Source organism: Pelecanus crispus, chromosome Z (assembly GCF_030463565.1).
Source record: "Pelecanus crispus isolate bPelCri1 chromosome Z, bPelCri1.pri, whole genome shotgun sequence".
In the NCBI taxonomy this organism is placed as follows: Eukaryota; Metazoa; Chordata; class Aves; order Pelecaniformes; family Pelecanidae; genus Pelecanus; species Pelecanus crispus.
Window position 1 is genome coordinate 38,382,351 of NC_134676.1, and position 13,164 is coordinate 38,395,514.

Genomic DNA, 13,164 nt, shown 5'->3' on the forward strand with positions numbered 1-13,164 from the left:
CATCAGAGGAACCAAGAAGAAAAATAGTTTGCACTGAACATCTTTTCACACATTGATAAACAATTTGTAAGAGTATGGTGTAACTGTTTCCTCAAGAATTTTTTAGTCAACAACTTTGTGCTTCCATTTTATAGGCAATTAAAAAACACCCATGGTAACAATACAACAGTCTAAGTGTTGAAGTGTTCTTCTTGCATTTCACGATTTCTTTTAAAGCTTTTTGGTTTAAGATCTGGAGTATGTAATTTATTTCATTATTCTCATTTTTTAACAGCTTGAAAAAGACAGCTTCATCAGCCTAAGTGCCACACTCAATTCTAAGAAGCAAAAAGGCAGAAGTTTCTGCATCAGCATGGTACTAAGGGGAGCCTTGTTGTACCATGGTGAGAAAAGACAATCTAAGCCCACTTACTTAAGAAATGCAGCAGAACAAAATCAGTGCAAATTTTTGCTACCATGAGAGCACCTTAATTTTGCTCAACTAAAACAAAAAAAAAGGTCAATAAATTATGTATTTTTACTCTTTGAAGAACAAAAGGGACCAGAAAGAGAAATCCACAGTAACAGAAAGAAGTGTTTGCAGAGATATTGCTGTATGGCCTAAACATCACATACCAGCCTTTCCAGTTCCAGATGATGCTTACAGCCACACAGACCTAAGTAATTTAAAGTTTAGCTCAAAAAAACCCAACCTAATGTGAAAGAAACTAGAATTTGGAGAAAAGAGCGAGTTCTGCAATACTGAGAGAAAAACTCTTATTACATGCCTTAGAGAAAATGAAAAGTTTCTACATGCCACAGTCAGTTTGTTTATGACATGTTCAATTTGACTGTGATGTGTTACTCGCAATAGCCACAAAATTTAATGCAATGTGTTCATGGTACCACAACTTATATCAATGCGATTTGCAGGTATTTCTTGGTTTTGGGTAAATGTCTTGCCAAAAGAAGTTCAGCATTTGTGCGCTGGTCAGAAGTCACCAGGTGGGTCAGTCCTTACATCCAAACAAGACTACAGATAGTAAGAATTCATGACTTACTTCTGCAGTAAGAAGGTAAGAAATGCAGTGTCAGGAAGGGCGACCTCACAGACACAGATTCAAGCAGTGACACAGAAACCCAAAGACTGAGCACTAAAGAAAAATATATTATTTTCATTTTTGTTGCACAACATAGTGATGTCAAGAAAAACAACAACAGAATTAAGCTCAGATGCTTCAGAAACCAAGGAAGGGCTTGGCTTGTGGTTAAAGTCTTTAAACTTCCATGAGGTAGAATATCATCAAGTATCTTCTTTCCCAGAATATATTAAGCAGGACAAATCCAATTTAGTTTTTAATGCTGTTGAAAATTCTTTTGATAGTAGTTCATGAAGGGATACTCTATCGTGAGAATACACCCAATTCCGTCCAGTCCAGTCATAGCGCTTGGGCCCACTGGGAAACAAAACACACACTGTGTAAGTACGGATTATTCACGGGGAGCTGCTGGAAGCTCGTATTTATAAGGTACCCCAGAGAGTGCCCAGGAAAAGGAAACAGACAGTGTGGAGAAGGACTGGTGGGCAGTCTGGGGAAGTGGAGCAGAAAAGGCTGGATCTGCCAGGAACTGCTGAGCCATCCAACAAATGTATCTGAAAGGTCACTCCCAGCAGACACAAGCTCCCTCCTTCCCTTCTTGCTTTTGGCACCGATTTCCCCAATTTCTTCCCTTACCCCCTTCTTCCCTCACCCATACAATTTTCTTGCACACAAATGTTACAAGGGGTATTTGTCTAACGCTGAATTATTGCTGTTAATTAGTTCTTGCAGCAGTCACATGCAGATATTCTAAGCACAGCAGAACACAGACCACCATTCTGACCTTCTTTTTAGATGCAACAAAAGAATTTACCAGCTGAAAGCAAATACATTGGCATGTGGCAGATTTATATTTAAAATGCTATTTTCCTCTGTGCTATCTTATAGTTGTTGGCTTGATTTTTCAGGCCCATATTAAGTATCGAGAAAGAAACCTGAACACCAGGGTTCCATTCCAGACCTTTCTATCCACCCACATCTGAAACAGGAGAATGACTGAAAGGCACCCACTACTACTGTTAACGTCAGCCAGAGAAACTATGAAAAGAGAAAGGAATGAAATGGTCATCTGGGATAAACAGACAAACCATCAGCCTTATCCTTGAACTAGGACAAAATGCCTTGGGACTCAGACAACCCAGGCACAAGGTCTGCTAGAAAACAGACTATCTTATACGTACACAAGAACAATCTGCGGGTTTTCTACAAACAAACACTGATCTGAACCTTGAATACTCGCAACATTCAAATTAAGAACTTTCCATCCACTAACCAATCCATGAGAAGTCACAACTGCAAACGCAAATCAAAGTCACTTCCACTGAAATCTCACTTGCTGTATGTGAACTGGTAACGATTTGGAATCGAGTTATGTGCTCCAGTTACTTTACTATGCATTTCCCACTTCTTTGTCTTCACAGTGCAAGCATATGTTTATACTGTCCTGCACCTAGAGAATGAGAGAATGGGATGCAGCCATTCATGAAAATCAGGCTAAGACAGGCCATTTAATGAACAATGACAAAGAAAAGAAATGTGTAAGTTATTTGCACTGTTTTTAAATGTTACGTAGTAAGTATCAGTGATACGGTTAGCATATGAAACACCTCCATAGTTCTCTGAATCTCCAAAACGCTGTACAAATGTGATTTTTTTCATTTAAATTAATAGTTTAAGAAGGGTCTTGTGAATTCTATAAAATGCCTACAAAGCTAAAGATAGACTAAATCAATTTCTCATGGAAAGTCTGCATACATTTTTAAACAGTTAAGAGAGAAGAATTAAAATATCACATTAAGGTATTATTAAAAGATGCTGTGTAAGGTTGAAAAGTCTTTCCAGTCAGAGGAGCTACATGAAATTACTGCAATCACACTGCTGGCAGGTTGCACCCACTCCCTCACCCCCTTTTTTGAAGTTGTCAACTAAGTAAAGCTTTACAAACACTAGCTTAAGTTCACTTTGGTGTACATGATAGCAAACAGGAGGTCAAAAAAATTCCTGTCTCACATCTTTAAGAATTTGTCTTCCTTGGGATATGTTCTTAAAGATTGAAGATTCTACATGTACTGTACAAATTTCCCAGATATTCAATGCAAGTGTTCACTGGCAGTAGCATTTGCTTCTTTCACTTCCTAGTATATTGCACATAAGTATGTCACTCCAGATCATACAGTATTTGCTGGAGCTGCTTTTCAGAAGTCAGGAAGTAAGTGAATATGTAGCATCATATTTCAGGAAATACAACTGTTTACCGTAATACCAGTTAAGGAAGCACAAAACTTAATGTGTGTAGGTGAGTCAGTTTTCATCCCAGATGATGAAAAATACCATCAGAGAATTTAAGTTTCTTTCTTTCCTTGTGTATATTTATTTACTACTGGAGCCAAAAAAAAAAAAAATTAACATTTTTTCACAAATTCTATATTCTGGAGCATGTATGTCTTAGCTCAACTAGATCTGGCTTCAAACAGATAGGAATTCTCTAAATTTTGGTCTTCATAAGAAGATGAAACCTTTGCGTCAGTGATACAAAAATTTTGTAGTCATCTTCAGCAGAATCAAGGTTTGGAAACTAGCTTGTTGCAAAATATATGGAATGAATAAATTCTGACACACAGCCTGCATCTGTCCAAACAAAAAGGTTTGTTAGCTTGCTAGGCCTGTGCCTTAGCAAGTCATGTAACTGTTAAGTAAATTATTTAATTAATAAAAGGATTCTGGGATAGGAGAAGAGTTAGTAGAAAATAATTACTAACCTGGTATGTTGTGTACAGACAGTACATAAGTACACTAAAGCAAAGTTAGAAATTTCTTCAGGCAAATTTTATGTCTATTAAAATTGTTTCTCTTAAAATCTTAAATTCCACTGTGCTTCTCCCCCCGCCCCCCCCCCGCCAAACACAAACCCTACTACAGAATTCTACTACTGCAAAACCATTCCTGGTTTTGCAATCAATACATTCTTTCTGAGTAACATTCAAGAGGTACGCCTGCGTAGTTACTGGGAGTGCTCATACTTTCCAGCTAGCTGCTTCCTTCACCAGTAACACTGACCAACTCCCTCAGTTCTTTCTCCAGGGTGGTGGCAGAGAATACAATGTTTTTGGGGAGACAGCTACAACATTTTTCCACATATCTGGCTGCCCTCCCTGCTGAAACCAACCAGAACACCTCGAATGGATCAAAATACAGCATTAGAGAAGGCAGAGGGAACAGCTAGCCAAGGCTCCCGTAAAGTGCAGATGCTTGACAAAAACAACCAGTGGGAGAGCACATAAACATATAAAGCAGGAAATCCCACAAGCTTAAAGGGGAAGGAGCCACCCTGTTTAAATACAAAGAGAGGTTTAGATCATAACATCATCATCACTCTTTTCCCAACAGAAGCTTTGTGTTGGGTTGTTTTTTTTTTTAAATCATGGCTGTTTATTGTTTCTGTGAGTAGGCTATATTCCTGTAGACAGTGGTTTCGGACCAGAACAGAGTATGAAAACTCTGTATTACACATTTCCTGGATTAATTTTGGTATGTCAGTATACTGCACTGTGCCTCAAACCTCTATAACAAATTATTATCGAACATGTAGATTATATCATGTTTTGAGAATATACTGAGAAAAAGGGTCACTTACGAAAAGGTTATTACATAGTCCGTGCTGTGCTATAAAAAGGGGAAGTACATTTCCACCCAGTCTGCAGACATGACATAACTAACTTACACATAACTTACCTAGTGGGTGAGGACAGCCAAATCTGCCGGTTTGGTGTTTGCTTATTGATTACATATGTTCCCATGTCTCCACCCAATTTAACAGTTAGAACTCCACTCTTAAAACACAAAGAAAGTAAGTGAGAAATTAAAAACTTGCATTCTGTTACTTGACAGGAATTACATCATCTGCAATAGATAAACAGAAACTTACATATCTGTATCCCATTCCCAACTACTTCCCAGATAATAACAGCTTGGAAGAATGATCATTAAGTATCAAAAACTTGTGTTAATACCTAGGACAACCTGTGTATCTTTGAGTCTGATCTAGACTTTAAACCTTCTGGTCAGTTTGATTTAGTGTGTTTGCACCATTCACAATGGCACTACTTAAATAATACTCCTGAGCTTTGGCCTGTCATCTTGAAAGGACTGCTAGTTCATTTTGCAACGATTAAAACATCATCCAGTAACAACTTTTTCTTTTCATGAACAATGCAGAACTGATGTGGTTCAAAGTCAAGAAGCTTTGTGTGTCATTGATAGATCCCTGAGCCATGCAATTTTACCTAATTTTTCTTTAGTAACTCTAACAGCTTCCCGGTGAATAAACACAATTCTTTCTCCAATAATTCTGACGAAGTGCCTAGATCCTGAATCATACCTTAAAAATGTTCCACTTCTAAACTCCATAAGGTCTGGTTTGTTTTAGTTATGCCAGCTTTAGACCATTATCCTAGTGAGCATTTATTTTCTCTTTCTTATCCACATTTCTTACTGACAACATGATTCACATTTCTCTGACATTTTGCAAGTGCATTTGAAAAGCATACGTAACTCTGACAAAAATATTTCTGTCCTAACTTTAGAATAACAACACTACTTGGACTAGAGTTAACCTAGAGATGATCTGAATTACGCTAATTAAAAAGGGTATTTCTACAGAATACAGCTTGATGATTCAGGTAAGAGGTTAGTCATATTTGATCTACAGTTTCCTAAATACTTCATGCCCCATAGCACGATAAAACTTCTTTAAGGGAATCATACTTTTCATGCTTTAGTCAGAAGACACTACCAGAGTTACTATCATTGCTAGGGCTATTTGCTATGTATAAACATTTACTGTGGGGAAAAAAAATATTTTCATTTATGAGTACCTACTGCCTGCAAACTTACTCTGTAGCACAGGCAGAAGCTTAGAGCTTCCTTCCCCTACAAAGCAACTCAGTGTTACTGGTTTCTGACATTACCTCCAGGATCATCAGCCATGAAATAATACTCTCAAGGTCTGATTTTTTTACCTTAGTTTCCACGCTCTTTCTATGCTTGATAAGGGATTTATATCTGTGATCAATAAAACAAAAATAAAAAGCTCCCCTCGTTAATATTTCCCATCAGGTTGTCCTGCCAGTTGCATTAATTGGATATTGGTTTAGTGCAAAGAAGGACAAGAACAAGCTACTTCTCTGGTTGTCAGAATTCAAACTTTTCTGTATCTCAGCAGTCTTAGATCTGTAGAGATACAGCAGAATAAGAGCTGGGGGATTGGGCCTGAATAGCGATATAAAGGTTTCACTATTCTTCTACGTGCTCTTTAGTGCCATGTAAGTATTCAGCATGATGTTAAGTTGTATGCCACAGAAACACTCTAAGTAAACAGGTTTCAAAAGAGTTAACAAAAAATTTGTACTACTGCTTACATTGTGTGTCAGCTGTGTTGTTGCTCTGTCATTGCAAATTAAAGAAAGGTTAACTTCTAATGCTGGGCTTAAAACATTTTCCCATACGTTTTGCAATACTTTTGAAATACTAGAAAATACAGCCTGGGTTTTTAAGAACTTAAATTGCAAGGTATTTTTACTGTATTTTAAGGAATACTATTGTACGTGTTTTGTACTACTGGATGAATGCTTGTTACATCCTGGTAACAAGAATATTCTTCGAAAGAGATATTTTTTCCCCTGGACACAAGGTAACTCGCATGAAGAAATCGAGTTTGTAACAATTCACGGGCATAACAGACCTTTATCACGTTCGCCACCTTGTGGCTTGCTATAGCACTAGCCTTGTTTGTTTGGAATGAACTTCGCTCAACTCGGCACTATTTAACCTTTCGCTCTTAACAGCAACAACAACATATTATTATGTCATCATACACTCTACACAACAAAGGACTACTGGTAAAAATTAAGATGGATGTAAAAATACTTCATTTTGAGCCTCACAGGGAGTTAATGTCAAACACAATCCACTCCACAGTGGCTGGAGATAGAATTCCGACATAAGATGACTCATCACCTTCACATAATGAAGTGTCTAAGAATATTAAAGAGGTAAATTACAATCTTTTTGCTAATTTTTGTCCTAAGCTCTTTAAATCAGGCCAACAGGTGCTGATATGCTAAAACATACTGAATAGTAATGCTTAAGCAATTCTTTGCTTTTCACCAGAAAAGCAATTAGCTATAACATTAACTAGATACTTAATTAAAGCAACAAATAGTATTTGCTAAGGGCAACAACAAAATCCTACTAACAATATGTTATCTTCTATCCTAGCTATAAGAAATAAAGAATGAACACTCTGATGACAAAGTTACGCAGGAGCAAGTCCAAAAACTGCAAGGTTTTGCTTTTGTCTTTTTGCATAGTGCAACCCAAACCATCTTCATCAATGTCCCTGGGCGTAAAACCTTAACTGACAGGGCTAGTAGAAAGCAACCTCCCTTGTGGTACGGCATAAAGAGGGAGCAGCAGTTATGTGACCTCAAAAAAATGCAGTAGTGAAAGACCTGTGTTGCAGACAACAGCGTAAAGAGAAACTGCACTCTCCTCCAAGTCATGCAGAGGGCTGTAACATACCAACCACTTCAGGAATTGTATATAAAACTAATAAATTCCCTATACAAATAGAATGGACATTTTTAATCTGTCACTCCTGTAAAAGAATGTGAGTGGCTGACCTATTAAAGGCTCCAGTTATGAGGCTAGCAGCCGCCCAACGTCTCCCGTGACAGTAGCCTTCTCCTCCTGTACACTCTGCTCTCACTTTTGCAACCACCTATCCAAACACGGCATCCTTTTGCTGCTTCTCTCCACCACAGGCTGTCATCAGCAAAGCCAGGACAAACACAGTCTACCTGGCCAAGACAAATGCTGCTCCTCAGTATTCAGGGCAATCAAAGAAACTGCTCTACCAGTTACACATGATGTACATGTACTGTTGCCACATAGTCCTGTCCTGATATTCACCGGGAGGGAAGTGACTGCTGACATCAGAGGTCTGTGTGTGTTTAGAAAAATGTATAGACCACTGGGAAATTAGAAACCAGTTTCTGTCTCCTTTTGTGATGATTTATTATTCTATATTATGTCTTTCTCTATACACGAAACATTTTAAACCCTCAAACCATACAACAGCGTGTGTTCATTTTTACCAGAACAGTTGCACCAGTCAGTATAAACAGGCATATTTTAACAATAACACTGTAAAAACTCATTGTATTTTAAGTGTTGGCACTAAGGTGACTAATTTAATAGTCTCCTGCAAAGAAAAAAGAATCTACAATAATTAGTGGTAACAGAAAGTTTCAAACATACCCCTAAAGAGACATCATAATCTTCTGGGGTAAAAGGCTTATCTGTCAGGTCCTCAAAGAAATCTGCTAAGGAGTCCAGTGTTTCTTCAGCAAGCTTTTCATAAGTGGTCTCATCTAAAGAGCTACAAATGACATACAAACCCGTAACTAGGAGGAAAAACACGGAAGACAGTTATTTTCCCTATAATAAAAACAAACCAAGACCATGATCTTGGAGGAAACAGTCACCATGAAATGATCATATAAAACAATATAGTCCTTTTTCTTAAGGTAACGTAGGTAACAATCCACCTTATAAATGGAAGTGGAATTTTGAAATTTTGGTAGTAGAGATCTCTTAACTGAGGAATACGTACTTCTTTCCTTAGATATACCGAATCCTGTGCACTAAGAGAAGAGTAAAATAAGGCATTTTCATAAAAGGACTTCGTGCAAGAATTACTTTAGTTTTGAACTCTATTCATAGAGACAAGCATCTCCTGTTTAGAAGCATATGTCATTTGACTCTAAGAAACTCGCTGTAAGCGGTTTAGAAACACCAATATCACATGGCATGTCTACGTACAGCATTTGGCCTCTCAACTGGAATTACCAACACAGGCCGGTAATCAGACATTACTTAAAATGTGCTTATGAACTAATATATACAATTACCTTCTTCTTCAGAGAGTCTCAAAGCACCCTTGTAGCCATTACGTAAGGCTTACAGAACTTGTGAGACTGCTTCTGTTATCCTCTTTAAATAAGCAGAAAAAGTTGGTGGGAACAAAGTCTAGATCAGTTTAATTAACCAAATATAATTAGATCATGTAAGTTTTTTCCATCCATCACTGTCAACTTTTAACTGAGTGTGTAGGTGGGTATCTCTAGCAACAGACAATTCAGTGAAATCGTTTCAGTTTTGCTAACGGGTATGGCAATACAACAGTTACTATGAACTATGGTGACTCAGTATCTTTCAGTTGATGGTACAGAACATAATTTTTTAAAAAAGTTTCTTGCTAGCCAGCTACAGAAATACGCTCCATGCCACTTAATGTGAGGGACACCACAGAAACACCTAGGGGCATGGAGCACAGAAAGCCTTAGGATTAGGCAGGGTTCATGTACTGGTTCAGGGTGCAGTTCAGGTACTTAATGGTAAGAGCCATTTTAGACATCTGCACAATCCTTCAATGGGCCTCCAACTGCTGCATCAGAAGGGAAGAAGTCTCTGACAGGTACTGTGTCACGTCCTCTCAGCACAAGCAGAAATTTCATGCACCCTGGCATATGTGAAATGGTGCCAGACAGCTCTGTTTAGGTATACGAATTATTTCCCAAGTGACTTCCCAGATTCACCCAAAATGCTTTTCACTAAAGCTGTACTTTTCCTTTACATCATCATATCAACATTATATTAGCTTGATAGTCTTACCATGTCTAGAAATTATTTTGAAATGTACAGATGGTATTTTCATATAAGTATCTCAAAATAAAATTTACCTTGTGTCATTCAGAGTTCCTGCATTTCTTAAATTCATTAACTGAACAGTCTTCCTCTTCACCTCTGAAGCATATTGTAATTGCTGTTGAAAATAAGCAAAAGTAAGATGCAATTAAAAGTTAAAACACAAGGAATTATAAATTACATATTTGTCACATAAATTAAATAGATCCTTGAAGACCTTTACACCCCGCCAAGTAAAATATTCATATTCTATATCACAGAGCCAATACGGAAAGAATTATGCAGCTTTAGTCCTTGGATGATTGAGGCAATCTAGAATATCCTTGTCTTCTGATACAAAGTAATGGAAAAAAAAAAAGTTATTCATAGAATAGTAAACTAGGAAAGAGAAGAACTGTTTTCTTTTCTATCACTCTACCACAGAATTACTGAGCAACTTCAGACAATTGGCTTAGGCTCTACTACTCAGATGTTTCATTATCAACAACTTGTGTCCCTCTGTTAGAAACCATGAATATATTCAACTGAAATAAATAGAAGCGCTGAATCCTCCCTACATACGAGAGAGCTAACATCACACTTCACATTCCAGATCTCTTCTGTAAAACAAGCTGTTTCATTTCTAATTTCTCTTCTGTTTAAAAGAGAAGCTTTAAAAAACCAATCAAAATTACAGAAAAGCTGTATCAACATACTGGCAATATAAGACAAGGAAGCAAAATGGGCAACCCCTTTGCAGGGAGGCAATACATCAATAAGGATAAAGTTGATCCTCTAGTCTAACACACTAGCAGAAGCACTTACGCTATCCCACCAAGAAAGAAAAATAGCATGCTTGCCATCTTCTTCTTAACCTGAGCTATGAAGGTATCTATTTTTGGACAAATGGTAAGACAGCATTCTTGATGGCTTTTTGCGTACTTGCACAAGGTTTTGAAAGCTAACAGAATGAGCTGAAAAGCAAGCGATGTTTAAAAAGAAACAGCCCCCCTTCAACCACACAAGAGAGCAAAACACAAACACATCTCTCCCAGTACGGTCTGACATCTGTCCTCAGGCATTACAGGTGAGCCGGTCTGTTAGTCCAAAGCCATGGACACGAAAGACAGAGAACAGCAAACTCCTTGTACCACCACAGTGACAGAGGTTGACACGATACGCACTGATGCCTACACGTTTTTGACTGCACCCTTGAGCGTTTCTTTAATACACACTTAGGATTAAAAGCTACAATACCATAAAGATTCAGGTTCTGGCCAGACTGAGAGGCTGCAACTCCGTTAGCGTGCTCACACTCAATTTACGACTCGAGGCTGCCAAGGCGGTGCTAGCACACAGCTGGCACCACCCCCCCGCGCACCAAACCCGGTGCTCGGGGTGGCCAGCACGCACCTCCTGCAACCGCAAAGGGCTAGCGGGCAAGCGCACGGCTTTGGAGCGCAGCCAGGGCCGGGCTCCCCGCCGCGCAGCGCGGCTGCCCCTGCCGGGGCTGGCAACCACCGCGGCCGCCGGCCCAGCGCCTCTCCTGCGCCCCCCCACGGGCCAAGGCCGATCGCGCTCCGGCGAGGGCAGCGGCTCTGGGGCGCCGCTCGGCCCTCGCACCGCGCCCGGCAGCCCCGGCCCGGCCGCCCCAGAGCCGCTGGCACGGAGGCGGCGCGGCAGGGCGGCGGCGCCGAGCGGCACTGCCCTCCCCCAGCCGGAGCCGGCCCATGGCGAGGCGCGGCGGGGAGGGCTGGCCGGCACCGCGGCCGCGGGGGTGGCGGGGCCCGGCCGGCGGCCCTCCGAGGAAGCGCCGCCAGCCGCCCTTCGCTCCCCGCCCCGCCGGGGCCCGGCCGCGGCAGGAGCCCGGCCCGAGGCCGCCCCGCCCGCCCCCAGCGCTGCCGGCTCGCCGCCTCCCCGCGGCGGCGCAGGCCGCGCCCGGCCGCCCGCCCGCCTCCCGCTCACCGTCCGGCCGCGGCCGGCGGCGGCCGCCCCCGCCGGCGGGGCGCACCCGGGGCCTCCGCTCCGCCGCCGCGCCGCCGCCGCCGCCGTCCGCCGCGCAGCGCGCACGGCGCCGGCCGCCCCGGGCCTCCACATGCTGCCGCCGCTCGCTACGGAAGCGGCCGGGGAGGAGCCAGCCTGCCGCCGCCGCGGCTGCGGGGGACGAGCGGCGGCGGGGCCGCTACCGCCCCCAGCCGGCGCCGCGGGGAGCGGCGCCGCGCCGGGGCGCCTCGGGGCTGGTCTGGGCCGCGGTCCCCGCTGCCAGGGAGCGGGGCGGCTGCTGGCGAGGGCCGGCCCGGCTGCCCCGCGGGCCTGCCGAGGCGGGGGCAGAGGGCCGGTGCCGGGGGCGGGCAGGGCGCCGAGCAGCCCCCCTCCCCGCCCCGCTGCCGCTAGGCCCGAGCGGCAGAGCGCCTCGCCTGCCCGGCCGGGGCGGGGGGCACGGGCGGCTCAGGGCAGCGGCGCGGCCTTGCTGAGGGGCACCGCGCCTGCGGGCGGGCTGGGGGCCCTTCGCGGGTGTCCGGCACGGCCCCCTGAGCGCAGCCCGCTGCAGGCGGCCGGCGCGGTGGCGCAGCGCCTGGAGGAGAGGAGCGGAATGTGCGTGTGCGTGTGTGTCCCCAGTCCCTGCCGACTTCAGCCGCGGTACAGCCAGACTAAATTAAATCCGAGTGTTTTGCTACTGAGACAACAAAGCTGCACTGCAGGGGAATGCGGTCTGCCCCCACGGCGAGGCTCGCCCAGGAGGTGGGCGGTACTTCGCCCATCAGTCCGGCGGAGGGGCAGGGCGGAGGGGCAGGGCGTCCTCCCGCCAGCAGCACACGCACCGTCCAGCACAAGCATCGTGCGTCGAGGCTCTGCCAGGGAAAGGGAGGTGCTGGGTCCTGCTGTGCTGCTCAGTTTTTTTTGCGTACTCGCGAGAAGGTGGGGATCTCCAATCTGACCGGCATCATAAAGACGAGTAGCTGCGACAGTCACTTGGTAACATGACTGCTCCTGCCCTGCACCTTCACCTGGGCTATTATTTTCCGACCAGGGAATAATTGCTCATGGCTGAGTCTCTGAAGGTGCCTGTTCAGACAAAGCGATCTTGCCGTGTAGATTTACAAGGAGCTGGACCCTGGAAAGAACAGAAGTTAGAAGCAACGCTACCCACCTGCCTTCACCGCTTAAAAAAAAAAAAAAAAAAAAAAAAAAAAGCCCAGGCAGGGCAAAGGAAAGTTGCTCTTTATTTCTACCTTGCAAGGACCAGCGATTGTAATGTACAGGCAGTTCCTACGCACCACAGGTGCTGACAGCAGTCTAATTTGAGCAGCCTGAGCTACAAAGCAAAATACTTTGAAAT

The 13,164-nt window shown here is 43.2% G+C and overlaps 1 protein-coding gene across 1 annotated transcript; it reads right to left on the bottom strand.

The window, feature by feature from the left end:
• Window positions 1–1,127: 1,127 nt before the first annotated feature.
• On the bottom strand, window positions 1,128–11,921 carry FXN (frataxin). The gene is made up of 5 exons (XM_075726419.1): window positions 11,790–11,921; window positions 9,881–9,963; window positions 8,397–8,517; window positions 4,812–4,909; window positions 1,128–1,436 (listed from the first exon to the last, which is right to left on the bottom strand). The coding sequence occupies exons 1-5, from the start codon at window positions 11,919–11,921 to the stop codon at window positions 1,283–1,285; spliced, it is 588 nt and encodes a 195-aa protein (XP_075582534.1). The 3' UTR covers window positions 1,128–1,282.
• Window positions 11,922–13,164: the final 1,243 nt, after the last annotated feature.

Coding starts and splice junctions, on each gene's coding strand:
- FXN (XM_075726419.1), bottom strand. CDS start 11,921: ATGTGGAGGCCCGGGGCGGCCGGCGCCGTGCGCGCTGCGCGGCGGACG. Junction 9,964..11,789: donor CCGCCGGCCGCGGCCGGACG/GTGAGCGGGAGG, acceptor TATTTTCAACAG/CAATTACAATATGCTTCAGA. Junction 8,518..9,880: donor GGAACTCTGAATGACACAAG/GTAAATTTTATT, acceptor TGTCATTTGTAG/CTCTTTAGATGAGACCACTT.